The 27,999-nt window shown below is 48.0% G+C and overlaps 3 protein-coding genes across 3 annotated transcripts; 2 read left to right on the forward strand and 1 right to left on the reverse strand.

The window, feature by feature from the left end:
* Positions 1–18: 18 nt before the first annotated feature.
* Positions 19–4,687, forward strand: LOC135805805 (protein bicaudal C homolog 1-like). Its single transcript, XM_065319907.1, has one exon. It carries the CDS (start codon positions 502–504, stop codon positions 3,913–3,915), a length of 3,414 nt encoding a protein of 1,137 aa, XP_065175979.1. The 5' UTR covers positions 19–501; the 3' UTR covers positions 3,916–4,687.
* A 1,376-nt stretch (positions 4,688–6,063) lies between these two features.
* On the reverse strand, positions 6,064–18,572 carry LOC135805807 (ribosome biogenesis regulatory protein homolog). The gene is made up of 12 exons (XM_065319909.1): positions 18,404–18,572; positions 17,837–17,909; positions 17,028–17,105; positions 15,796–15,846; positions 15,340–15,390; positions 14,092–14,170; positions 13,713–13,838; positions 13,094–13,152; positions 12,641–12,709; positions 11,499–11,531; positions 10,621–10,719; positions 6,064–6,312 (listed from the first exon to the last, which is right to left on the reverse strand). Exons 1-12 carry the CDS (start codon positions 18,496–18,498, stop codon positions 6,163–6,165), a joined length of 963 nt encoding a protein of 320 aa, XP_065175981.1. The 5' UTR covers positions 18,499–18,572; the 3' UTR covers positions 6,064–6,162.
* A 178-nt stretch (positions 18,573–18,750) lies between these two features.
* LOC135805808 (endosome-associated-trafficking regulator 1-like) lies at positions 18,751–27,918 on the forward strand. Its single transcript, XM_065319910.1, has 8 exons — positions 18,751–19,118; positions 20,378–20,472; positions 21,070–21,321; positions 22,446–22,519; positions 23,780–23,891; positions 24,381–24,443; positions 24,607–24,731; positions 27,474–27,918. The coding sequence occupies exons 1-8, from the start codon at positions 18,836–18,838 to the stop codon at positions 27,565–27,567; spliced, it is 1,098 nt and encodes a 365-aa protein (XP_065175982.1). The 5' UTR covers positions 18,751–18,835; the 3' UTR covers positions 27,568–27,918.
* The last annotated feature ends 81 nt before the right edge of the window (positions 27,919–27,999 follow it).

Raw genomic sequence — 27,999 nt, forward strand, 5'->3', positions numbered from 1 at the left:
CAGTAGAGTGGTGAGCGATCGCATCCAGCAGTGTTCCGAGCATGTCACCTGTCTAGCTCGTATCCATGTCCATGATGCACAGGCGCTGGCAGATTGTAGCTCACACGGCCACGAAGGACAATCAATCCTCGCTACATCGTCCGAACATACCGTATACTGGTATACTGCTGGGCAGTCTGGAAAACGATGACATTTCGAGAACACATTGTAATTTATTCAATGCAAACGACTTGACTGTTTGTTTGTCTTTCGACAATTCTTTCTCCACAGTCCGAATAGCCGGCACGTTGAAGGAAGCTGAAATCCAATCGATCCTCTTCGTTGTGTCCGACTTGCCAGTATTCATTGTGTCCTCGCAAGCGGTGCGTTTCGGTTTATTGATACACGATTTAGAAGTACATGTAGTCCTGCTATCAGTATCACTGCTACCTGCGTGTACTACTAGTAGTAGTACTACCACCAGGCACCACTGTTGTTGTTGTATCTGCTGTGACGACTAGAATGGCGAGTAGCAGCTCGCTACCACCACCACTGCAAGCAGCAGGAGGAAATCGCAGTGAGATAGCTGGTGAACACGGACTGCACACTCACGCATTGGTATCTGGTATGGGTGGTGGTGATGGCGAAGGTGGTGGTGGGCAGGATGGCCAGGCGGAGGAGAGGTTCCGAGTTGACCGCCGCAAACTGGAGATGATGATTGCCAACTCTGCGACCGGTGCGCACGATAGGAGTCGTATGCCTTGGAAAGGAGGAGGCGGTTATGGCGAAGCAGCGGCCACAGTAGCAGCGACGACGGAAGAAAGCGGCGAGCAATTCTTCCAGAGAATAATGAAGCAGACTAACACTATCATCACTTGGCCATGCAAGCTGAAGATCGGGGCAAAGTCCAAGAAAGATCCACATGTGAAGGTGCGAGGCGCTGCCAGCGATGTAGCACGTGCTAAGGAGCTGATTGTAGCAGTGCTAGACACCAAGGCCAGTCGAGTAGCGCTGAAAATGGACGTGCCTCACACGGAGCATTCACATGTTATTGGAAAGGGTGGCGCGAACATCAGGTCAATCATGGAGGAGACCAACTGCCACATTCACTTCCCAGATTGCAGTGGCAGTGAGCGGCGTGCATACGCGGAGAAGAGCAGCCAGGTCTCCATCACCGGTCAGCCAGAGTGTGTGGACATTGCTCGCCAGCGGATACGTGCCATCCTGCCGCTTGTGTTCTCTTTCGAACTGCCGCCGGACACCGACCCGGACTCCACAGCTCCTCACATACAGCAGATTCTGACGGCACACAACGTGAGCATCTCATTTCGCACGCGATCGCGTTCCTCCGTCCTATTCTGCCAGGTACGCGGTTGCCAGTACCAGGAGAGGGACGTGGTGGACGCTACTGAAAAGCTCTGGGAGCAATGGAAAGGGCCGACGGCAGACTGTGCTGGCAAGCCACTGGTGCTGGTCACGTCAACAATGGATGTGGCACCACAGCACCACTCTGCATTGCGTGGCCGATCCAACAGCAACTACAAGCAGATCGAGAAAGAGACCGGTGTCCACGTGGTCTTCCCGTCGTCCGGCACTTCGTCCAGCATCATGCTGAGCGGCAATGCTATGGCTGTGTGCACGGCGCGGCGCATGTTCATTGACCACCTGCCCTTGCTGCTCATGTTTGATGTGCCGGAAGAGAAGGGACTGAGCGCATCCGCTCTGTCCTCCATTGCCGACTCTTTGGCTGAAAACTCCGACGTGCACGTTTCCATAACGCCCAAAGCTAAGCAGACCAGCCACAGTGTCAAGATCAAGGGTAGCGAGGGCAAGGCACAGCAGCTGTATGACGCACGCCGGGCATTGCTACAGCTGGACCGCAAGTCTTCTGCGCAGAGCCCACTGCGCAAGCTCACCAGCAGTCAGCTGCTGCAGAGTCTGCAGGCGCAGCCATTGGCCGACGCAGGCAACTCGGTCGACCTACGGCCGGCCGCAGGATCACTGTCACTGAGCTGGTCTGCTCAGCAACTACAAATGGAAAGTAGCAATCGCAGCAATAGTAGTCAAACGGCGGCTGACCTCCAGCCCTTCCAGTTCCAGAGAGGTTTCAATGAGGACATTTTTAGATCAGACAATGGAGATCGGCTTGCTCTGGGTAGCCTACCCTCGGCTACTAGTTTGAAAATATCGGGGCTGTCGGATAGTTTCGGACATTCGTCGGATAATGGAGAGCATGGTGCTTCATCGTCAGCTCACAGAGGACCTCCGCCGGGCATTCACACACCACCGCGATTTTCACCCCGCCGCACACCATCAGAGTCGCCGGCCAAACCAGCTACTAGTACAGCACTTACTGGAAGTGCCTTGAACAACTCTGCTGGCCGCCGCACTATGATGGATGCCCTGGCGAAGCTACCCCAAGCTAAAGACCAGCACGCCATGGTGAAGAGCTCATCCTTGGATTCACAACTCTCATCCAAGTTCTCAGCGGCGGCCGGTCAAGGCACTCATCCGGCAACGCGACTGCAGGCCGCTGTTGACCGAGGTACCGCACTGAGCCGCCAGAGCCAGCAGCAATCTGTCACTGCCCTCTCATCTTCCAGTACGCAGTCAGCTACTATGCTGGAGACAGTGACCGGATCAAGTAACGTCAACACTGTGCCAGCTGACTACGATGTCCTGAGACAAAAGGCGGCCAAAGCCATACAAGAAGGCAGACACTTGACAACGGAGGTCGTACGAACTCCTACAGACCTATGGACTGGACATGGCTTTAGTAAATCCTCCCCGGAGCATGTGCTGCGTGAACAGCTGGCACAGCAGCCAAAGTTTAACCCCAGCATGGCGACAATGTACGAAACCGAGAATGTCACTGGCATGACAACGATGTACGAGGCTGATGATGGAACTGCAGCTGGTTCTGCTCTTGGGGATGGTAAAGATGGAGGTGGAGACCAGCAGGAGGTAGACGAACTGATGCCGGGATCCATACCGGTGCCTACTGACTCTACAGTCAAGCAGTCTCATTTCCATCCCACAAGTTCAGCACAACAGATTCCGACAAAGACCCAAGCCGCTATGACGGCATCCTTTGGCTCTATTGGCGACTCCCCGTCGAAAAACCGACCTCTTAACCAGACGGAAGTCAACTGGTCATTGTGGCAGACATGGCAGCGAACAGCAGATCAGGCAGAAACAGGAGCAGCCGGCAAGCCTGAAAGCAAAGCACCGGCGGCTGGAAGCACGTTTTGGAGTGCAGAGCAGGTGCGCGACTTGTCCAGTCTGCTAAGCCTCCTTGATCTAAAAAAGTACCAAGCGACGTTTGATGAGCAGGAAGTCGACCTTCCGATATTCTTGACACTTAATGAAGCCGACCTGAAGGACATCGGCATTGGTACATTTGGTGCACGGCGCAGGATGATGCTGGCTATCAATGAACTAAAGCAAGTTTATCAGCAGCAAATGGAGAGCAGGTCAGCCAGTGCCATTGCTACTGCCACTGACGTAACCACCACAACTGCCGCCGCTGCTGCTGCACGTTGGCCCAGCAGCAGGCCAGCCAGTACAACCCAGCAGCACCATCAGCAGCAGCACTATACGCACATTGGCGGCCGACAGTTCATGCAGCATCGCCTGGCCGAGCGGTTGGCTCCACTGCAGCCACCGCACACCAGCAGCTCGGGGACAAGTGGCAGTGGTGCCAGCATCAGTGCGCCAAGCAGTGACTGCAGCAACAGCGAAGGAAGCGCTGGCGGTGTCCTGCAGGACTACCTCAAGTCCTCAACGGGACACATGCCGTTCACCAGTGGCAATACCATTGCACCGACTGGTAGCGGTGGTGGTGGTGGTAAGCCCGCGGAGGTTCATACTGTGTCACTGTCACATAGTGGAGGCGGGAAAAGTTCTTTCCCTGTTTCACAGTCTACTCACTGGTAAGCAGCTGGACTGCTGCTACAGTACTTTGCTGCTGATAGAGTGTGCTAGATTACTGCCACTTTCTCCTTCCTTTCTTCCTTCTGCTCTTCTTTTCCCCTCCTTGATATGCCCGTGCTTTGTTACTGGCATGCCACTGAAGCTAACTCTGTTACGTCAAGATTCATTCCAAAGACATGGGGGGGGGGGGGGTCCAAACAGTATCTCTAGTCTCCCATTTTTATTATTATTGTGTGCGCGTGGCAAATTTAGGCACAGTGTTTCAAATCTCTTATCAATGTTACGATACTTGGTCCAGGTAGAACTAATTTCTTGCTTCTGTGCATACTGCGAGAAGTGCCCTGTGTCGCACTATATACCGGTACTATTACTATATTTTTCACTACTGCACTTTCTTTGCCTGTGACCTTGTGCAATACCTAGTATTGAAGCCCTATTCTTCAGAGCTAAGCATGCACACTACAAATATTCCTTGTAGCCGTGTGTTCTCGTGCCTGCCATCATGTTGTCATGGCAGTGTTCACACTGATATCCTTTTACCTAGCTCAGCCCGGCCTGCATTGCTATACTGAACTGTGAAATGAGCCCCCGTGTACGGGATACTTGCTATCAACCATGCAGCCACAACACGTACTAATTTGAACTTCAATCCCAGCAGAATAGCAAGCGTCCGCTGTGTTTGTGGCACTGTTGCCGAGGTGGAGTATACCCACCCACAGTATGATTGTACAGTTGCGCTCGGTGAAATCTGACCCATACTGGGTCATAGTGCTTATCTTGCACTCTCAACTTGTACGGCCCTTCACGCCCAGGAAGTGGCACGGATGCGGCTGGACGTACACATGCACAAATGCAATGATGTAATCGGAATTAGTCAAGGGCACCAGCTTTGCACTTCGGGTCGGATTTCACTTAGGCTGCGTTTACACGACAACGCTGGGGGCGAAAACGCAACGAAATCCTTTCGGATCCATGGTTCATTTACACGGTACGAAGAGCAAAACGTAAAAGGTGTACACCAAAACGGAAGAAAACCAAACCGCTGGCCAAGGTGGAAGAATTTGAAAACGGAAATGTTCTGTCGGATAAATTTGGGTGTGTAAACAGTCGAAACGGTGTGCTGGCCTCGTTTTCCGTCACGTTTTGTTTTATTTATCAAAAATTTGATAGGGCAATCCCCACAGGCCCATCGTATTATCTACAGGTGCTTTGAGTAAATTAGTTCAGGTTGCAACTGTCCTATCATTTCTTACCTTAGACTCTGACCGTTTCCTATCCACCTTTTCCTTCTCCTATCAGTACTTGGGCTACAATACCTATTCTGTCTGTTGAAGTGTAATGCCGAACCATATGAGGCTTTTCTCTGTGTTTGCAGTCTGATATACTAATACATGTATGTAAATACACTGTAGTATCATGTATCTACTAGCTGCAAATGCAGGTATACATGCATGTATATGTACCTCATTGCTAACATTCGACGTGACATGTAATGTACATGTACAATAGTCAAGTTTCACTGCACTTTGGATATTTTGTTTTGACACTACAAAAGGACAGTACTTGTCGCCGTACTGTATCTACTGCTTATTCTGAGCCAGGGAGTCGTAAAATACCGTATTTTACGACTCCCTGTTCTGAGCAAAATGAGGTGCTACTTGGCCATATACGTGTCAGTAGAAATGGATATAGGAGCAATTCTAGTTAGGGGCCGTCCGTAAATATCGATGTTTTTTTTTAAGACGATATTTGTTCATATCTCCCCAGACCCTCCCCCCTCTAATACGAACATGCATACATTTATGCAGTGGACCGATATTTTTTATATTGAACGGTTTGTGTGTACAGGTACGTACACAATACGTGCTGCAGTACAAGTCACAAGGTTCAAGTGCCTGCATGCTGCATGGTGCACGAGCCGCGACAAGCAAGTACAAGGTGCATACCTAAAAATAGCGTATGTGAAGATCGATATTTTTTCCGCCAAAAACAACGAACAGCGTCAAAACCCCCATACGAACGAATATCGTCTCTAAAAAAAACATCGATATTTACAGACGGTCCCTTAGGTTGCCATGGTAATAACGGCATTTTCTATTTTGATGTTTTTCACTATGTTCGGACACAATTCGGCAATCGAAACCTATGCCATCGTGTTCAGGAGGCAAAAACCATCCAGGAATGATCATAAAATCCATGTTAGCCAACATGTGTCAAGTAAAAGTGGGAAATTTCAAAAGGGCCCTAGGACTACTTCTGCGGGCCTCCCTTCCGCGGGCGGCCCTTCTGTGGGCGGCCCTTCTGTGGGCGTCCCTTTTGTGGGCGCCCTTTCTGTGCTCGTCCCTTCTGCGGGCGCTCTCTCCTCTCCTCTGCCTCGATGAGCTCGAGTCGATTCACCGCCTACAAGTTAAAGGCAACAAAGCAACAACAAACATACTGGTAAGTGCGAGTACAGGATACAAGTGACACATCAGCGTATCTGGTAAAAGGACAGCGATCGATCTTGTGCGCCTTCGCTCTCTTTATTTTCATTTGGGCGCACTTTTCGCCGCGCACCTACTAAAGAATTTCGAGCGGGGCAGTACGGTATGGTAGCTATGAACTAGCGTAGTCGCCAGGTCGTCAGTTCATCCACCTTGACTCGAGTGCCCCATGGTGCACAGCATCAAGAGCATTATGGGTTTCATGTCCTCTTGACGGCATGCACTCTCTGACTGACTGCTGCTTTTAGACCGCGGGCAGGATCGTTGTTTGCCAGTCTACTCCCGGTCAGTTCGCTTTCAGTGAGAGTGCTCTTACTGACCTGCCCAGTCTTGTCGGTCTTTAGTTCGGGCGCATTGATGGTTGCCAACTCTGTCCAGGTATCCACGTTCCTTTCATGGAACGTGGGTAACAGCATCGGCCACGACGTCGAGCGTGCCAGCGGCAAGAACATGGTCACCAAATGGGGTGCAGGCCGTGCGCCAAGTTTTCGGACAAGATCCGAAGCAGCAGTCAGCTTCGTGGGAAGGCACTGGAGGACATGCTGAATTTCGTGGAAGGCACGAACTACGTTACCAAACACGCAGTTACTCGCCATTCAAGTGCCCGCAAAGTAAGTGTTTATTTTCCAGTTGCCCGTAATCACAGAACTAGTCGTAAACGCAAGTGTTGTAATTATTTGTCTGCCGGCTCACGCAGCAGAGCTCTATCAACACCAATTCGCAGCGTTCCGTCAGTGCTACAATGTGCGGTTTGCTCAAAAAGCTGAAGAACACCAACTTCTTCGCAACAGCCAGCTTGTTGAAGAAGATTGTCACCATCTTTGCCGGCTTATCTCTGAAATTGGAAGCAAACACGATCCTTCCATTCGAAGTCGGGCCAGCGATAGAGTTCACCCTGGGGCAACTCTGTGACCTCCTGGACTCGGATGAAGAAGTCGCGGACTCCGGCATTGTGCTAGAGGGTGCTGGTGGACCACTGCGGATGTCGCTGCCCAAGTCCGGACACAACAAACGGCCTGACAACCGAGAGTGATAGCGAGGTCAGTCTCAGCTGCGAGTCAGATGGGGGCAGCGAGGTAGACTCCGACGTCTTCACATAATTCCAAATCTCGGAGGACTCAGAGGACTCCAATGGAGAGGAATCAGAAGACTCGGACATCATCGTCGCTGACCACTTGGGCAGTACTGCAGAGACGCCTTGCAATTCCGAAATGCCAAGCAAGCCCAGGCCTGTCCGAGTACGGTTCGCACGTAAATCTATGAAGAGAAACGTGTACGGTCAAAGATTTGACTTGAAAGTCAACAATGAACCATTGTACGTGGGGCACAATCTCACCAGGGCGCAGCAGTCTCGTCGTACCAAGATGATCCCTCTATATAAGAAGCTTCTCGTGCAGATAACATACGTTGCTCACTGCCATACAATGTTATCCAAAACGAGCTATGTGAGCCCATTAGTGACACGTACAGCAATCAGCTACTCGCACCGAATGCAAGAACGCACGCAGCCCAAGCCTAGGAAACAAACTGCGGGGCACCCTACTGTGTTACCCAGTCAACGCGCAACCCTAAGCCAAGGTGATGGTGCATTCACACAGACAGGTACAGCGACTAGCAAGTTTGTACAGATCATTTCTAAGCAGCTCAACATTGCACAAGTAAATATACGTAGCCTTGGAAATAAACTGCATGATGTTCACCAAATCCTTTTCGACCACAAAATCCATATTCTAGCAGTCAATGAAACGTGGCTAGACTCTACTGTAAACCGTGAAATTATTGCCATGGTCTAATTTCTGCGAAATTCGCGACCGCGTGGAAATCGCGAAATTTAGACAGCGCGAAAAGGAGATCCATGAAAGGTTTAGCAAGAATGCCCTTCTGCAATCGCAAAATTAAAACCTCGCAAACTTGTCCGGATGCTGAAAACGCGAACTAAAAACGCCGCGAAAATTGCACGCTTTACAGTAGCATATCAGACGCCACTGTACACATCCCTGGATATACTATTTATAGGAGTGACCGCAATACCCATGGTGGAGGTGTTTGTTTCTATGTTAATAATCGCCTCTCGCCCTCTGTACACATTGCTACTGCCGATCCCGGCAGCAATCATGAGTTAGAACTACTGTCTCTCCATATTGTACAGTCAACTTCGCTTATGACGACACTCGGCGGGGCATCAAAAAATTGTCCTTATTCCCGAAGTGTCGTTATACCCGAAGTCTCATTATACGTATTACAGTTGGATGGGACTTTGCTCTGGGCATGGAAATTCTGTCGTTATTCGCGAATTGTCGTTATATCCGCAGTCGTTATTAGCGAAGTTGACTGTGCGTGTAGCCAGGAAACCCCGACCTCTTTCACTCATCAGTATTGTGTACAGGCCACCTGCTGCACCGGTGAGCTTCTGGGAAGACCTTAGCAAGCAATTAGAGCTACTGACTCTATCCAGTGAACACCTGCTGTTACTCGCTGATCTTAACATTAATACGCTTTGCACCATGACCCCTGGTTACGCTCATCTCAGAAGGCTGTGCACAGAATACAGTCTCACTAACCAGATTAATGAACCTACCCGCTGGCCGAGCAACACATGCCTTGACCTAATCCTCTGCACTGACCTCCCATCAATGACCTGCGAGATGACACCTCTGCCTGGCATCAGTGACCACTCTTTAGTAGAAAAAACCCAGATTGTATTGTGCTCGCCTTGGGCAGATAAGGAGAGGGTTTTTTAGGGGGGGGGGGCTGCTCTCCCACCACTCTCCTTGAGAGGATAGCGATAGTGATTGTTCACTCTCTTGGATTTTCTTACACGAAGGTCTGCGTATAAGAGTACGCAAGTTCCAATTTACTGTGGGCCGCAGCACGGTTTGAAAATCCACCTCTCGTAATCCTGGTGCCCTATCGCTTTCTGAGCCATGGCCCTAAGACAATCCTACCATGCCTGCCTGCTTGGCCTGGCCCTAAGACAATCCTACCATGCCTGCCTGCTTGGCCTGGCCCAAGACAATCCTACCATGCCTGTTTGCCTGCCTGCTTGGCCTGCCTGCACCAGGGAATAGGGAAAAACCAACGGGATTTCATTGAGCAGCACTGTAGTACGCACTGTATGTATGCGAAAAGGAAATGCCTTCCAGTCATGATCCACAGGTGGCTTTTAGCAGTACATTGTAGGTGGCATGCGCTAACCCCCAAACTCGGGAATCTCCAAGTTTCAACCACCTGTGTCGCTCGGAGAGCTTTGGAGAATCTCCTAAAATTCAGAGCGGAGATAAGAACAGTTCTCCAACTATTCGGAGAGTCTCGGACTTTTCCGAGAGGACTTTAAAACGCACCCTAAGGGCATGTTCGATTGGTTGGATCGGGATCCAGATCAGTCGGATCCACTCAATATGTGCACGTTCGTTTCAACGAATCCAGATCCGGATCCAACGGATTTGGATCCGACCAGCCCTACTCCGGGAGCAGGGTTGACAGGATCCACCGGATTCTTTTTTGCCAAGAAAACGTACTCTGTACGTGATACATGCACAAATGGCGGGAATAAAGGTCATGATGCGGAAATCGTTGCTTTCTCTCATGGAAACCCTAAAAAATCACTAAAATTCCAGATTCGATCAAGTGCAGCGCTTGATTGAACCTTGGTGGATCCAAAGGATCCACTCAATCGATCTGGATCTGGATCCAACCAATCGAACATGCCCTAAGTCTCATGCGAACCGTAAATAAATAATACATGTATTTATGTGAGCTCCACACATTGGAGCATTGCCACGCCGTTGGCTTATGTAAAACAGTAGCATACGCGCCTGTCTGACCACTGACATCCAATGAATGGCAGAATACACTGATGACTGTAACTGTAAACTGTAAACTGGCGCGCTGATAACCTCCCCCCCCCCCCCCAATGGGCTAACGGTGGTAATGAAGTGTGATCAGTCAGGAAAGGTCAAGAAGCACTACATTGTAGACGACGGAGTGGTATGCAACATCTTTTGCCTGACAGGCTGAAACCCATGATTTTAGAAATCACGTCTTGACCTACGGGCCCACGTCGTGGTCACAAGTTCATTCTTCAAAAGGTGGGAGCACTAACCACCTGACCATCGTCATCTTTGCTTTGTGTGCATAAATAAACACTGCATATGCAGGATCACAAAATAAAAATGACACCATTCTCTTATTTTTCTAAAAGAGGCACATGATGTCTGACACTCACCTTGGTCACATTCACGGTCGGCTTATCACTGAATAGCTTCTTAGCCAGCTGCGCATGGCGAGTCCGCTCAGCCTTAAAGTCACCGACGACAGGCTGGAACTAACACCCACACACACCCACACACACACACCCACACACACACATACAAGTACACATCCACACACACACACACCGCACCACATCACAAGGTAGATACAGTCAGACCTCAATTAACCGCACACATCCGTCTTCCACAAAAACATCCGGATAGACGAGGGAACCGGCTAATCGAACACTGGTTATGTTGGATGCATACGTATGCTGTAAATCTGTAACCAGCTATTTTCTTCTGGATGGCGAGGGATCCGGGTAAAAGAGGACCGGATAAGCGAGGTCTGGCTGCATGTCTAATACCCTTCCTGCCTTTCTCACCTAGCCACCAAGCCTGGTTTCCAACACGCCCGCTACACCGTACATGGAATGTCTGCAACTCAGAACATGGAGTAATATACAGTCAACTTCGCTTATAACGACACTCGGCGGGGCATCAAAAAAGTGTCCTTATTCGCGAAGTGTCGTTATACCCGAAGTCTCATTATCGTAAAGTACCGTTGATCTCCCCCCCCCCCCCCCCCGCCATGTCGCCTCCCAGCTGGGTTTTCGGCAGGGGGCGGGACTTAGATCAAGGCTGTCAAGTGCAGTACGATGTACAACAACTTGGAGGATCAGACTCGATGTGCAGGATTGTGCACATTTTGATCCTGGATTGGCACAAATTGTGTACAGCAGTGGGTTGGGGGAAATACTGCCTACGAACCTGCATTGCATGCCGCTTGTACAGCAGCCACGGTATCAATTATTCTTTTCTTTCACGGTGAAACACAGAACATAATACTTACTTTTCTTCGCTGTCCTTTCTCCTTTCTCTTGGCCTACAGCAACAAGGAGGAGAACTCACTTTAGATTATGAATCCCATGAAGCATTGCATGCAGTCAAAAATACTAGGACTTGTGTCATCATCCCAGTTAAGACATCGCAAAAGCGTGTGCTCTCTCTCTCACTCTGTGTGTGTGTGTGTGTGTGTGTGTGTGTGTGTGTGTGTGTGTGTGTGTGTGTGTGTGTGTGTGTGTGTGTGTCTGTCTGTGTGTGTCTGTCTATCTGTCTGTGTGTGTCTGTCTATCTGTCTGTGTGTGTGTGTGTCTGTCTATCTGTCTGTGTGTCTGTCTGTCTGTCTGTCTGTCTGTGTGTGTGTGTGTGTGTGTGTGTGTGTGTCTCTCTCTCTCTCTCTCTCTCTCTCTATCTCTCTCTCTCTCTCTCTCTCTCTCTCTCTCTCTCTCTCTTTGTCTGTGTGTCTGTCTGTCTGTGTGTCTGCCTGTCTGTGTGTCTGCCTGTCGGTGTGTCTCTGTCTGTCTGTCTGTCTCTCTCTCTCTCTCTGTCTCTCTCTCTCTCACACATACACACACACACACGCACACACACACACACACGCACACACACACACACACACACACAAACATAGGCACACACACACACAACTTATGCACATACACACATTTGCAAACAGCCAACAAATGATAACACGGTATCATCGATTGAGAGAGACTCAGCAGGCATCTCTTGGAGGGACACCCCAAGTAGCTATTGAGCAGCACAATGGATCTCCACAAATTATGGGTGGACTTCACACATTATGTCTATGTTCATAGATTACAAAGCAGTAAGACTGTAAAGTGGGTGAGGATAATGTGCAAAATTAGACCAATGGAGACGCGGTATCAGGGTATCCACCCCGACATCCAACTTTACCCTGTGAGTGTGACTGCTAAATCAGCAGAGTGGATCTGATTCAGCACTTCACAAATGAACTTACACACACAAACGCACATACGCACACAAACACACACACACTTGTACGTGTACCTGCACATACACACATACATACACACACGCACACACACGCACGCACACACACGCACGGACACACACACACACCAGGGCAAGGGGAAAGCACCAAAAGCTGCATAGTAGCAAAGTACTGACCACTACATCTGTGTCATGTACACCCATTGATGCGGTTGCTGTTTTCGCCACTGAAAGAGCCTTGGTAACCTGAAGAAACCAATTCACGAAAAAAGTTGAAAAGAGGAGAGAAAGTCACGTTGACGAATAAAATATGAAGAGTAAACTGCACCAATAAGGTTGTAGGAAGACAACAGCTGTTCTACTTTGATACAAAATGAATCAAACGATATTACACATGCATACACACACGCACGCACATGCACACACACACACACACACACACACACACACACACACACACACACACACACACACACACACACACACACACACACACACACACACACACACACACACACACACACACACACACACACACACACACACACACACACACACACACACACACACACACACACACACACACACACAAACATAACGATTCTTCATGAAACTCTCTACGACTCATACCTTTGCTTTCTTGGCATCTCGCTCTGCTTTCCGTATTGCCTGCGCATCGGTAGCCATCGCTGTTCAAACACACAATCACCAAGTAGTGAGGATTAACAAGACTTGAAGATGCAGTGTGTGAAAAGATGCACATCCAGGCAATAATTCCAAAGTGCATACGGATAGGTCCTGCAGCTTCATAACTGTATTGGATTGACAACTTTGTACTTCAATTCAATGTGAGTGAGAGTACACAGTGGAAACATGGCCACGAGAGTCTTCATTCAAGAAGCGTGTGCATGTTACAATATTATAATGACTACAGTGATACTACTCAGTACTAAGTATACTAACCATCCATCACTGTAGTTTACATGTTCTATGCCAAATATGTCTAGAGATGGGAGATAGTACAACTGCGTTCCTCCAGGGAGTACATGTCCAGGACAATGAACTCAAAGCCTTACAGGACTTGGAAGTTCAACACCATAATCGGTTCAGCTGAAGAATTATGCTCTGAGTTGTGTAAACTCAACACCTCTAGCAAACATCATCCTACTGTGGAGAGAATATCGGTCTTTCTACTTTCTACACATCAACATGAAGCTACCTTGCACAGGTCACCATTACGCCTACTCACATTTCTGCACGGCCTTGAGCCCACCCTTTTGCGAGCGAGCAATATTGCGCAAGCGTTGGACTTCATTCTTTGCAACGCGTTCCTTCTTGGCATTCGCTCGCTTCTCAAACTGGTCCTCCATCGGATCTGGGACAGGGGGAAACAAGAAATATGAACATTGCCCCTTGACGAAACAGGAGAATTCTATACATACACTCATACAGGTACAGTCTGTAGAATGAACAACAAACCAAGCTAGAAGAGCTGCATGTGTCTAACAACCAGGTACATTATCATCACAAACATTCTTGAATGGCACATCAGCCTAGCAAACCTGCTGACATTTTCGCAAACCGACGACTCTCGCAAGAAGCATTGGGAGTATATCCTGTTGTCTCACCTCCTTGCTCCGGTACTGGCAGCGCCCATACTGCCTTCTCATCATTGACACGCTTGTATCCATGGCGAGGTTTGTATTCCTATGTCGGAGGAAAATATTACAGGAGAGAGAGCGAGCGAGCGAGAGAGAGAGAGAGAGAGAGAGAGAGAGAGAGAGAGAGAGAGAGAGAGGGGGGGGGGGGGAGGAGAGAGAGAGAGAGAGGGAAGAGAGAGGGAGAGAGAGAGAGAGAGAGAGAGAGAGAGAGAGAGAGAGAGAGAGAGAGAGAGAGAGAGAGAGAGAGAGAGAGAGAGAGAGAGAGAGGAGAGAGAGAGAATACTAAAGAACTCTGGGGGTAAAAAGCATACTGGGTTGGACCGTGTTCGATTTCTTGAAACGTGGTCAGGAGTTGATATATTCGAATCCGTCCAAACACCACATGGTCCAGAATTGCTTGGATTATTTTCGCTACTGATCATCATCTCATTTTTGAACAGGAGCGGATATGTTAGTGAAATGCAGAATGTTTTGCAGTGTTGTTTATCTCCATACTTTGAGCGATTGTCGCTTACAATGAAAAAGTCTCCGTTGTGCTGCTGTAGCTGCCTCCATCATGATTCAACTAAAGCAAGGAAGTACCGCCAGCCTTGTTGGGCAGGGACTGCTTAAATGTGCTGCTCGCTATAAATTTCCTTGAACAATGTCGCCTTGCAGTGCCACACTTTATCGTAAAATGGTATACAGTATTTGTGAAAGAGATAATACAATGTGCCTTGGAGCTTCGCACAGCCAGACGGATTTTATGAACACAGCTCTCTCACTTTCTGTCTCTGTCTCTCTCTCTCTCCTCAAGTCAATGAATCAAGGTGGGCCAAGGTGAATGTGCCTGTGTTACTGCACCACAGTAGCCGCATTGTAACGTATGTGTGATCACAATCCTCGAGCAAAGCCATGCTCCATTGGGTTCTGGAAATGCGTGCAGTCCGACCGATTCGACAATTCAAACACCCCTTGCAATCAGGCGTGTTGCCTTTGGCTGGAAATGTACATGTGTGCACTAATACTTGGGCGATTATGCATGTGCGCACAAATGCAGACATAGATACACACACACCACATGCAAGCACACACACACACACACACACACACACAAACACACACACACAAACACACACACACACACACACACACACACACACACACACACACACACACATACACACACACGAACACACACACGCATGCACACACACAGCGCAACATACAACCTACCTTTGCCTCTTCGTCATAGACCATTTGCAAGCGCTTCCTCTTTACAATACCCTGAAAAGACAGTATCGACAGCATCAACAGCATGATAGCATTGGCTGCGACTGGTTGTTATTGGTGGTGAAGTCATATTCGCAGCAGTATAGCCAACAAAGAAGTACCCCCCCCCCCCCCCCCCCCCCCGCAGGCATGGCCACTCACCACCCTAATAACAATACTGATATCTACGATGGAGAACTGCGATTCCAAGTGGTTTGGCATCTGTGGCCTCATTATTTTGACGTGCCTCGTTATTATATTCTGACAGTAGTGAGGAGAACAACACTCATTCAATAAAATAAATACCTGCAGATAATTGCTATGACCGACAACTCGATCGTAATAATCGATAACCAATTGTCAGTGATCGTTTCATCCCTAGTTTCAGATAAGACAAACTATGTATGCATCCTCACTCACCTTTTGCTTGGCATACTTTTCCCACTTGGTAGGAGGTCTTGGCTTGGGCACCTGCAACAGAGCACCAGGATAACACCAGCATTACTAGAGAATATGGATAGAGATGGCACGCAAGCCATTGTCAATGCACATTGAAATAGCAAAAGTAGATACAACAGTCAATTTGACCAAAATTTAACGAAGGGCAGTATTGCGATACAGCAAAATTAAGGATATTATATAAACTGTGGAAAAGTCAGATCTATAGTTACCGTATGAATGTATTTTCTGGAGTGGCAGTGAGATCAGCTATTCTGCTGTATGTATGTGTGTGTGTGTGTGTGCGCGCGCGGAGCAAACGCTCCGCAAAGAACGAGTTCTATGCGTCGCTCCAGAATGTCATACCATTGCTGCTCAGGCGACTCCTCCGCCGCCGCGTGTGCGGCTCGCCATCTCATGCTGCAAGGCCCACTGTGGGGCCTGTGGTCGGTGCTGCCGCTCTACTCGTGGATTCCAGCTGCCGAAGATGGCTCTCTCGTCGTGCCGATTGAACATGGTCCCTGATCTCTCGGCAAACTGCCGACTTTCTGCCGTCGCTCGTCATTTCCATGTTGTCGGCCCCGCAAGGGGACACGTGACCGTAATGGCAGTGTTTACCAGGACCAGGACAAGGACCAGGTGTGTGTGTGAGCGCGTGTGTGTGTGCGCGCGCGCGCGCGTGTGTGTATGCATGCGTGTGTGTGTGTGTGTGTGTGTGTGTGTGTGTGTCTATATGTGTGTGTGTGTGTGTGTGTGTGTGTGTGTGTGTGTGTGTGTGTGTGTGTGTGTGTGTGTGTGTGTGTGTGTGTGTGTGTGTGTGTGTGTGTGTGTGTGTGTGTGTGTGTGTGTATATATGTGTGTGTGTGTGTGTGTGTGTGTGTGTGTGTGTGTGTGTGTGTGTGTGTGTGTGTGTGTGTGTGTGTGTGTGTGTGTGTGTGTGTGTGTGTGTGTGTGTGTGTGTGTGTGTGTGTGTGACTGTGTGTGTGAGTGTGTTGTCATACACTGTGAAAAGTACCGATCACTGCTAAAATCGGGCTCATTGTACCTCGATTTCTCCTGGGGTATGTTTAAAATATACATGTAGCCTGGTTGCATGTGCGTACGGTCATCTAATGCATAGGTCATGTAATGCATAGGTCATGTAATGCATAGGTCATGTTCCAAACAAGACATCCATGCACTCCATGACATGTGCAAGACAAGTAAACACTTACAGGCTTCTCTCTTGGTAGCAGTGTTGTGCCAGGCGGTAACGCAACGACAACAGCATCCTCTGCACGCTCTGCGGGAAGCTAAACGCACCATGCATACCAAGCGCACACCACACGCACCATACACAGTACATTCAGGTGTTCTCATCGCCGGACCGTAACCGGACAATAAAATACAGTGAAGCTTTGAACACGAATATGATGTGCATCTTCTTGGCGGTGTAAGTGTAACTCTAACACTGGCCAACAACATAGACTCAGTTGATATGGCGAACACCACATCACATGTTGTCCAAGTGTTTGCTGCTTGGCACAGTTACCAATGGAAGTATACGTGTACATCGGAGTGGAGGCTGCCCATCAAAGCGGGGAGACAAGGTGCATGCTAGTACAGTGAAACCTGTCTAAGACGGCCGCTCAAGGGACCTTCAAAGTGTGGTCTCTGTTACCAGGTGGTCTCCTTATCCAGGGTCATTTGACTGAAAATAGCACCCCTTGGTCCTGGTTTCAGTGGTCTTCTATGAGAGGTGGTCGCCTTATTCGAGTGGTCGCCTTGACAGGTTTTACTGTACAATCTACACTGTACCCTGTTAAACCGACCTCTGAGACTGCGAAGGGTACACTACACCAATAAAGATAACAACACGATGTGAAACTGTCCAGATGGACGGAAAAACAACCCAGAGATCCATTGAACCTGCTTGCATTGTCCAAAATACAACTTGACAATTATTCATATATATCCAGTACCATGCAGCCTCCATATCAAGGACTAAGCTGCAGCAAATGTATTCCGTGTGTGCTCGCCTCACCTTCCATACTTCATTGACCAGTAATTGCAGGTTATCCCGGGTGACACTTCTCACATACTCTTCGCGTTCATTCCTGATGAGGGGAAAATTCAGGTGATACATGTGATTATACTGAGTACTGCACTATGTCTGAAGGTGACGGGCGGACGGGGCTGTGCTAAACCCGATACGCAATCAGCTGTTGCTGGTGGCATGTCACTCGCCACAGGTCATGTGTGTACGCAAAGGAAAGCAGGCCAATTCGCCCATGTTCTTTTTTCGTAGCCTGATGCCGTCTCACATGTATAAAATAAAATAACCTACCGGTATGCATTAACAGCAAAATGCACAACAGCAGCATATTGCAAGTAAGTTAGTATCTAGTTTCACAATGTGTTCGTCTACGCAAAACAAGTAGTATGTACATGGCTGTACTCAAGCTCATACCAATGCGACCAAAGGCGAGCACTTCGGATGTGTATGATGTACACGCACGTACCCTCTACTTTGTGGAACACAACAATGATTATAGTTATTTGTATTCGTCAACTCTACTCAACATCGTAAAATGTATCAATAATGTCTTACTGGAGGCGAGCTGTATCCAGCGGCTGCAAATCCACGGCAAGGAGATTCCCCACATCAATAATAGGGTCGATTGACTTCACAACAGTAGTCGACATGGTTAGGTATGGCGAAGAAACGACAGGAAGATCATAATATCAAGGGAAAGGTTCATGTAGTGCAAAGATTCTGTGGGACAATGATTTTTTGTCAATGCTCTGCAGAAAGAAAGCCATTCATTGCCATGGAAGCAGTCGACGCGTCATGCATGTACATATGTGTGACGTCACGTGTGTGTGACCCTCAACGACGACGTCATCGTGTTTCGATTTTCAAAAAAAAATGCTTCTTGTCCTTTGCCAGTTTTGGAGTCGTCCGAGCTAGCTACAGACTGTCGAGTGTCGAGTCTTGTGTAGTTCAGCCCATTTTGGCTACGAAAGTCAGGAGTATCTTACTATGGCCACCAAAGTCAAGAAGGGCGAGAAGGAAGCCAATCCATTCTCGTTCAAAGCTTTTGTTTCCGGCGGACCCCAGCAATCCGGTGACTTTGCATCGGATGAGGAGGATGTGCAACCGATCAGAGAAGTTCCTCCTGTGAAAAAGCCATCGAAGGTCAAGAGTAAAAAGGCAGCAGCCAAGGTAGCAAAGCCTGCCACTCTTCCAGCAGTACCTGATCTGTTTGCACAGGATGATGAACCTCTAGCAGTCCCCGCTCGAAGTGATAGCGCTGCTGGTCCAGGTAGGGAGCTACAGTCCATTTCAAAACTATAGACGCGTACCTACAGTAGAGTCGCGCGCTGAAGAACGCGGAGCCCAAGAACGTCCAGCCTGAAATTCTAAGAACACCACACTGTCCACAGCCTAAAGCTAAGAACGGCGGTGTTGGTTTTCTGGCAGCTTGTGGAATACATGTGATCCAGTACGGATTGTTTCTAAGAACGTGCTATAAGAACGCAGCCAGATTGCAGAAAAAATAAGAACGTCCCAGGCTAACCCCTTGGAAACAACGTTCTTGGGCGCGCGACTCTACTGTAGGCAAAAACCGTTATGCCAGCATCTATACCACATAAAATCTGTGATCACTTTGTGCATAATTTTTTCCAAATTGGGCGTCTGTTATCCAATCGTTTAGAAACTATATGAGAGTAATTGTGGAGCGGTCCTGAGCAATATTCCGAAAACTATTCTCAAAACGTTCCAGCCAAATTTGAAATATTTCAAAAACCCTACGCGTCTATAGTTTTGAAATGGGCTGTAAAGTTGTATTGCTAAAAGAACCAGAATACTGTCTGTGTAGCCTGTACATGAACACATAGTAAAGCAGTTTGGACTGCGATCTACTAGTATGCTTTGTGTCCAGAAAGCATGTCTGGAATACATGGACAGTTCACAACCATGCTAAACAAGCAGTGATAGTGCGTCCTATGCGTTGACCAGGCGACTGGTGTGCGCACAAGCACGTGACCGATTCCTCAACCGTGTTCGATTGGGAATAAGGGCCGAACGCTGCATCGCAGCCTTTTCGGACCAAAACCAGTCGACTCAGTGTCCGAAAGACTACAACACATGGGCAAGAGTACATGTACTCTTGATATGGGCCAATCGCGGTCATCCGTGCTTTTATAAGAATGAAATGACGCTTTTAGTGACATTTCGCATACAAATTCCCATCTACAAAGCAGGACGTAGTCACCCAGTTTCGGTGGAAGTGGCGAGTTCGGTTGGGAATAAATATAGAAGGAAGGGAGCGTCTCAGCCTCCTTGGACCAAAACCGTTTGACTCAGCACCCCAAAGACTACAACTGGTGAAATTTGATTTTAGGGTATACTTCCCCTTGCACGCACTTTTAAAATTGACCCATAACTCTACTGGTAGTGATCACTGTACATAGTAGTACCGAATGCCGCATCAGATGTGTGATGGGTTTGAAATTTGATAATAGCCTAGTACTTTTGGTTTTCTGTGCTGTTTGTGTTTTTCTGCGTGCTCTGTTATAGTGCCGAAGAAAGCAAGCGATGAGAGGGCAAACCCGTTCTCGTTCACATCGTTTGTCAAGCGAGACTCAACGCCGTCTGTTCCTTTTGTGGCTAAAGTATGCGTTGCCTGTTGTGAAACTACTGTAAAAGTCCGTAAATAAGTACCTGCCCGAAAGAAATACCCCCTTCATTCTTTTGGCTCTGTCTGTTGAGGTCAAGTCAAGCCCAATAAACATACTGCCCGAAATAAGTACCGGTACACATGCAGCACGTAGCATGTACATCGACATGAAAATGACTTCTCCACTACACCCAAGTCAGGTCCGAAAGTTAGTTCGTGCCCGAAAGTCAGTACCCGCCCGAAAGTTAGTACGGGTGTGGTCACTAAATTCGAAAGTAAATACGTACTTATTTACGGACTTTTACGGTAGCTCCTGTAGTAGGATTCGGGGATGTGAGACCAGGGTGGGGATGTCTATGTGCTGACGCTGTCCTGCTTTGTGGAGACGTTGGTAACTCAAGGCTCGTTGCATGGTTCACTGTGGCCCACGGCAGTCTCCACCACCGAGTGTTGTGTTGGTATTCCTATGGTGTAACGTCTTTGTTGAGCCGCACCGTTTCATTTCAGCCTTGATTGCAAGATGGAAGTGTGTGCACACGTGTGTGTGTATGCATGTGTGTGTGTGCGTGCGCACATATGTTTGTTTCAACAGGGTGGGGGATCGTCCGATGATGATTGGGCGAATTCCAGTGGCGAGTTGGCATCTGCACCATTGCCCTCGCGCCCAAGTGCTACTACAGGCCTCCCATCCTCACGCGTTATGTTTTCAAGTTCAGATGATAATGATGATGATGACTCGAGTGTTTCGAATGGCGTTGGACTTCCAGCACCTCCCGCTGCAAGACCTTCATCTTCTGGTCGTGGCACAGCAAACTCCGAACACCTGCTGCGGCAACTTGAGAAGGTTGGTACGATCCATCAAGCCCTCTCTCTCCCCATCTCTCTCTCTCTCTCTCTCTCTTTCCATCCATCCCTGCCTCTCTCTCTCTCTTTCCATCCCTCCCTACCTCTCTCACGCACTCTCTTTCCCCCTCTCCCGCTGTGTCTCTCTGGCTTCCACTGCTATCCTCTACCCCAAATTTGTGAGCAGGGCCGGAGGAAGGAGTTTGGGAGTGGTCCGGGGGACCTCCCCCGGTCGAAATATTTAAAATTTACGTGAAATAGAGCGAATTTGGGCATCTCTAAGGCTCCAGAAAATGCAGAAAATTATAGTAAAAGAACACAAACACAACTTTTTTTTATCCATATCAGCCATACAGTGCAAGTGCCGGTCACGGAGTCCTGAGCTACTTCGAAGCACATCACACGTCGGCAATACAGTCGAGTCATGTACCTCTGGATTTTTTTACACCGGTTTTGCACGAATCACATGGACCATCCAGCTGGGAAAGTGGTCCGGCCATGGCCGGACCAGCCTGACCGGTTCCGCCGGTCCTGGTGAGGTACCGCATTCAATGAAGCATGTGTCTGAGAAAGCCACCTTCACTGCTAATAATATTGCTGTACACAGCATTGCATTGACACTAAACAGTTTTTTAACGTTCACAGTCTATGAGGCAAACTTGGTAGTGAGTCAGTAGACTGATATCTGTCAGTGCTGATCTCTACAGGTTCCGGCATAGGAATACTGTTTGTGAGCTTGAGTATCTTGAGTTCTCATTGTGTACAACGTACACATCAGTGTCCGAGTTCAGAAGGCAAGCGTGCACCGTACATTGAACAGTTGGCTTGATCGACCAGCACACGGGCTGGACTTCGTTTTTGACGATGAATGTACGCGTGGAGGTCAAGTCCGGAGTGACGTCACTCGGTACTTCGGGACAATTTTGGGCACCTTCTTTTCAAGTTTTCACCCACTTCCAGTCATCGCAGAGAATAACGAATAACACCATCGTGATTAGGAGCCAAAGAACTACAAGATAAGACAAAGACAATTTTTGGTGACAGTTCCCCTTTAATGGGATACACTTCAAAGTGGATTTGATTGTACTTGTGTTTATGTGTTGTGCTGTTGTTGTGCTGATATAGCTGCAAGAAGAAAACACACGGCTGGTTGCTCAACTGACAGCTGCTGAACAGAAGGCCACAGCCGAGAAAAAGCGGTAAGCTTGTACTTCGAAATAGCACGATGAGTGGGGCCGTCTTCAATGGACACTGTGCAGTGGGTGCGTTCCATTACTCCCATGCATCGATTCATGAATGGAATCTCGTGCGTTAAAGTCGTTCGATTTCATGTCATGAGCCCTGGAATCAGATTCAGCTCGTAATCGATTCATCCTATTCACATGGGGTGATGAGAATAGCCACGGGTAATTCATGAATGCATTCAAAAATCGATTTGTGGGCAAAATCGAACACGCACGCAGTGTAGGTGGGTAATATCTGAAACAGTAGAATTAGCACTCTGCTGTCATTCGGACAACGTTGCAGCCAGCAGATTGTTATCATCATCTTCTGCACCTGCCTAGTACACAGCTTCAGTGTCTGTGTTTGAAATCAGATATAGCGGGTTACTGGTACACAGTTCAAGTACACGTCAAATGGAAAAAAGGTCTTCTACGAGTATTAATAAAGCTGTATTCATAGGTTTTTCATTTGACATAAGGAGGGGAAGGTGAGCGCAACCAAGATAAGCAGGAGCTGAAAGTCTCAGCTGTGAAGGACGTTGGCGGATGTTCATGCATGTCGATGACGATACTGGCAAGACCAGTATGTTATTTCTATAACTTAGAACCTTCCAAGTTGGAAGGCTGTTGGAGTGCGCATCCAAGATGTGCTAGAGCTGTTAGCCAGTTAGTTGTAGAACGCCAGTACCGTCGGTCAGTGTCGTGCAATGTTATCGCATGAGCCGATTGTTTAGTAACTGGTAACTGGTGGTGTTAGTGGACATTATAGCGTAACTTGTAGTTCCTTGGTCCTTTTTCTTGTCTATAAATTCATCCTTGGCTCTCCATCCGAGTACTCACTATTCAAAGAGAATCTCCTCAGCAACGTTTACGGGCAACAGAACACGATGCTCTACATGGAGGTCAATTGAAAATGTTCGTTGTGGAAATTAAACTGTTAAAATGCAATTGTTGTTTAGTGCGTCATGTGTATATCCAGCCGACTTGTCAGGAAGCGTGAGGTTTTAAGTCTGAAGAAATTGATGAACAATCTCTTCTTGGACGATGACTACACCATAGTGGTAGACGAACGCTCACCTATAGCGAAGGTCCCTGGTCCTAATCCTGGTTGTATCAATTTTCTTCGGACTTTATCCCTTTTCGTTTCTTCAAACTGATGTAAATGTTTTATTAGAATAGCGATATCTGTACCATTTACTCCTTTCTTTGTTGCTCTTGCTCACATGTGCATTTTAGGTGTCAGAAGTTAAAGAAGCAACTGGAAGTTCAGCAGAAACGTGAGAAGGAGGAGGCAGCTGTGCTGGAGCAGGCAGTGCAATTAGTGGAAAAGAACCTAGAAACATCGACTGTAAGACATTCTTTTGTTACAGTACTATGACAATGTATTGGAGATGGGATTCATTCTTGAAGATGGGGAAAACATACGGGCACTGTACTCTTTGGTTATCACCTGAGAGAGAAACCAGTAGAACTTCTCTTTTGCTGTCACCTCCTCAACCGAGCATCTGCAGTTGAATATTCGTTGAAGCGTTGTCCTTTCCGTCGGTTTCACAGCATAGGAGACCCAGATCCAGTTTATGTGCCCGTGATGGTATCAGTACTGGTTCTGTAGGCCAAACTGAAGTGAAGCATGCGGCTTGGTAACTGCATTCATGCAAAGTACATGTACTTCCGAAACTAGGGTGTTTCCGAGTTGTGGGCCATTCTGAGTGCATGCACCAGTGCTACAAGTACATTAGCATGACTGTATTATGTCAACATTATTTGCAGTAGTATATTCTCTCTTGTACTCTCTTGTCCTTTCTCTTGGATTCTCATATTTGCAATCCTCTAACAGATACGAGCGGTGAAAGCAGAGCAAACAGTGGAACAGCTGAAGCAGCAGCTCCTTCTAGCTCAGGTAGGCATCAATGCTACAAGTGGACAGGACAACATACTAGTAGATTATCATCGTTTCATTGCTTTCTTCAACAGCAAGAACATAAATTCAGCGAGCCATAGGCTTTTGGCAGCCGCCTGTATAATAATCATATCTGTGTGTGTGTCCCATTTGTGTTTTGCAGGCTCAGCCCGCAAGCGAAAAGCTGCACATGCAACATGCCCAGCAACTGGCTGCAATACGAGAGAAAGGCGAGCAGGCATCTTTAAAGCTCGTCACAACAGCACAGAACGCAGAGAAGTCTATCAAGTAGGTGATAGGGCTTTGTGTGGCAGTACTGTTGTCCCTGTCTTTCTCCCGGCCTGGCCATTCCAGTTGTCCTTGGGGCAGGGCCTATTTATGTGTCCAAGGTGTGATTATTCTCCACATGTTGTAGAGTCAGGCTTGCATCAGCAGGTTGCACCCTTGGTTTCGATTTCGATCGCAGAGTATTGGAGCGCCAGAAGTAGTGCTCAAAGGAGTACACCGAGTACTCGAGTACCCGCTCGTTGAATACTTTTTTTGCACAATACGTATGGATTATCCCATGAGTGCAAGCAAGAATCCTCCCAGGGGTTATGAATAAAAAAACAATGGAAATCACTCACAAAGAGGAAGCTGTCTCAGGGCAAGTTTACGAGGTCAGATGACAGTCATTGACCGCTAGAGCCAACGATTCCGCAACTGTTGCGTCACGAGCACGTTGATCCACAGATCCACCACGGTGGCCTCGGAGGCTATCATTAGCTGAACGTACCAGCGAGAAAGAGAGTTTGGATCAGATCTAGACCATCGTAATGGAGAAGGGCTCCTTCCGCTTGTCGGACAGGAATGCTGACGCAGCAAGACAAGGGGCAAGAAGGAGGCCTGCTCAACCTCTCGCACCCTCTCCTCATATGCCCGTCTCTTCTCTTGCTCATGCTTGGAGTAGGTCGAAGCGAGGGATGAGGCTTGGTTCGAACGAGCATGTGGTTTGAAAACCCAAACATCGAGGAATGTCCGCTCGAACCTACTACCCAAAACCCCGACACCGCTACGTCCAGGTGGGCTCCATCGGTGTATATGGCTGTACCGGAGTTGTTCTCCACCCAACGGTTGTAGAGGGGGTTCAACAATTACGTCAGTGGCAACCTTGCGAAGCATGGCGGCGGTGACATCACGAATCTCGTTGTGGCGTAGTGCAGGATAGCCACTGGTGGGACACGACATGGCATGCACAGCATCAAAGTTCTTGCCACGCACACGATGTAGGGAGGCAGAGCGGAGTCCAGTCATACCGAAGGCATGACGCATCCTGGAAGGCGCCTTTGTGGAGGGTGAATCCATGCTGGCGGAGTGGGCGACAGTTGAGCCAGCTGTAAGCACCTCTTTCCGCAGCAAGCTGGACAGTCCGCTTCAATGATGGGCTGCAGTTACCCAGAAGATTCTCTTGCTCTGCGCTATTATGTGCACGAGAAGCTGCTATGGTTTCACGCTTCCTCTGCCTTGTCGCAGCTTCCATGGAATGACGTTGGTGCAAGAGGGCCCGAGAGGTGAACTGCCAGGAGAGAGTGCACGGGTTGAGAAGGGCCAGGTCTCCATCACGGCAGGTCAACGCCAGGATGTCCCGTTCCAGATCCCCAGGGGACCCCGGCCTGAATACTCGACTCGAATTCAAAAGGGGGCTCGATACTTGATAACACACACGTATAGCACGGGAATGTATGCTGTCCTGATTTTCTTGTGTAGCACAAATTGACAAAGTCCATTGAGGTACTGTAAATATACGAATTTTCGGCAGCTATTTAATTTCGGCTATATTCGGCACCGACCCAAAACGCCTACTGTACAAGCAGAAATATTCGTCTGGAATTTAATTTCGTCTTTTTCGTCCAAGGAGCTTTGGGACTAAATTAAATGCCGGACGAATGTCGATTTGTCCAGCGTTTCAATACACTGGTATAGTCCATGGACGAAATTTACAACCGGACGAACTCCCTTTCTTTGGAGTTGGACGAAATTATTGACCGACGAAATTTTCTGCCCGTACAGTAAATTAAAACGCCGATGAAATTTTTCACAGCATCTGTCGCACTATACCATGCCCTCTGCCCCACGCCGAAAATAAATCGCCGCCGAAATGTCAAAAATCGTGAAGTGCCAAAATCTTGTATATTTACAGCAGTTCTTTTCAACGAAGTAAGAGCTGTGCTTTTGTTACTGGAAGTTTTTAGTTATGTAGATGCAAGTGAGAGAGAGAGAGAACAAAGAGTCCGAGAGATGTCACTGACTTCGGGCGAAACTAAGAAATGCACCTACCCTGTAGTACATGCATGTCATGGTGTGGTGGGGAATGAGCGCATATGAGCGACTCGGTTCCCTGATACTAGTCTCGACACTCGACTCGATAGTGGCACTACTCGTCCGATAGCTTATAGAGTACTCGTTTGAGCACTAGCCAGAATACAGGATATAGACGCACCATGGTTCGGGATACGAGAGAGGTTCCAGGGTACGATTTTCTGTGCCAAGATCCGTACAGGCGCTACAGATGTTTTTGAGGCGTGCTTCATATAATTTTTCGGCACGGAGAAGCCGTGTGGACTGGCTTTCATACGAACCATGTATGTATGTCTTGTATGGAGATTTTGCGTCATCGAGTGTGGAAACGAGAAACATCGATTTTCCGCGGGAAGTTTTGATTTCGGTATGAATTTTCAAAATAAAAAGGCACAGCGCGGGGATGTGACGTTTTGTGATCGTAACCTAGGCAATGACGGCAAACACATACTGTACTCAATAATTTCCGTACTCCGGAACATTTCACTACTCGAAAACGACGTATAAAAAATCTGTAGCATCTCTACTGGTTTTGGCACAGAAAATCGTACTCCGGAACCTCTCTACTATGACGGTGTTGCCAACTGACCGTAACGGCCAGTTCTTTGATGGAAAATGAAGTTTTGTATGCAGCATGAATTTGACTCCTGGACCTCCATGCTCTTTTTCTCGCGTTTCTTTTGCTGCCTGCAGGGAATTGATTGGTGGTGTAGAAAATCTAAAGTTTGTTGCGGAATTGCTCTCAACCATAGACCGATTTGCAGAGGTTCCACCAGGTGTGGATTAGTAGATGCTAGAAGCATTGATATTTATATGTGTGTGTGTATGGATGTTTTACTTATCCGTCTATATTTTCACCATCGAGAAGCTTTTAATTTTTTTATAATTTTCCATAATTATTTCCATAGGGTGCATGGGAAGTTGGGAACAATGGGGGCTTTCTTAACCTTTTTTAATTGCTTTCACTATTCAAGCCTTTTGGCAACTATTCTTCACTTGCTCTTCCCTGGAACTGTTTTGGACATTCCTCACGAAATTTGAAATCATTTTAAAAATTTGGCTTACCCCATAAAATTTACATCTTCACCTTTTACAATCTACAGTCCCTACATGAGAACATAATTCTGTTGACGCGCAAGTTTCAGTGTTGTTGCACTCCGAAATAATTGTACGCATGGACCGCAAAAATACAACTTCCTGGTGTGGACAGATCCGTACT

The sequence above is a fragment of the Sycon ciliatum genome, chromosome 1, assembly GCF_964019385.1.
Source record: "Sycon ciliatum chromosome 1, ocSycCili1.1, whole genome shotgun sequence".
Taxonomy (NCBI): domain Eukaryota; kingdom Metazoa; phylum Porifera; class Calcarea; order Leucosolenida; family Sycettidae; genus Sycon; species Sycon ciliatum.

What these genes read in the sequence shown, in the direction of transcription:
- LOC135805805 (XM_065319907.1), top strand. Translation starts at nt 502, where the DNA reads ATGGCGAGTAGCAGCTCGCTACCACCACCACTGCAAGCAGCAGGAGGA.
- LOC135805807 (XM_065319909.1), bottom strand. Translation starts at nt 18,498, where the DNA reads ATGTCGACTACTGTTGTGAAGTCAATCGACCCTATTATTGATGTGGGG. An exon ending in TGCTACCAAGAGAGAAGCCT is followed by an intron (nt 15,847 to 17,027) that starts GTAAGTGTTTAC and finishes GCTCTGTTGCAG; the next exon opens with GTGCCCAAGCCAAGACCTCC. An exon ending in AAAAGTATGCCAAGCAAAAG is followed by an intron (nt 15,391 to 15,795) that starts GTGAGTGAGGAT and finishes CTGTCTTTTCAG; the next exon opens with GGTATTGTAAAGAGGAAGCG.
- LOC135805808 (XM_065319910.1), top strand. Translation starts at nt 18,836, where the DNA reads ATGGCCACCAAAGTCAAGAAGGGCGAGAAGGAAGCCAATCCATTCTCG. An exon ending in CTGTTCCTTTTGTGGCTAAA is followed by an intron (nt 20,473 to 21,069) that starts GTATGCGTTGCC and finishes TTGTTTCAACAG; the next exon opens with GGTGGGGGATCGTCCGATGA. An exon ending in AGCAGCTCCTTCTAGCTCAG is followed by an intron (nt 24,444 to 24,606) that starts GTAGGCATCAAT and finishes TGTGTTTTGCAG; the next exon opens with GCTCAGCCCGCAAGCGAAAA.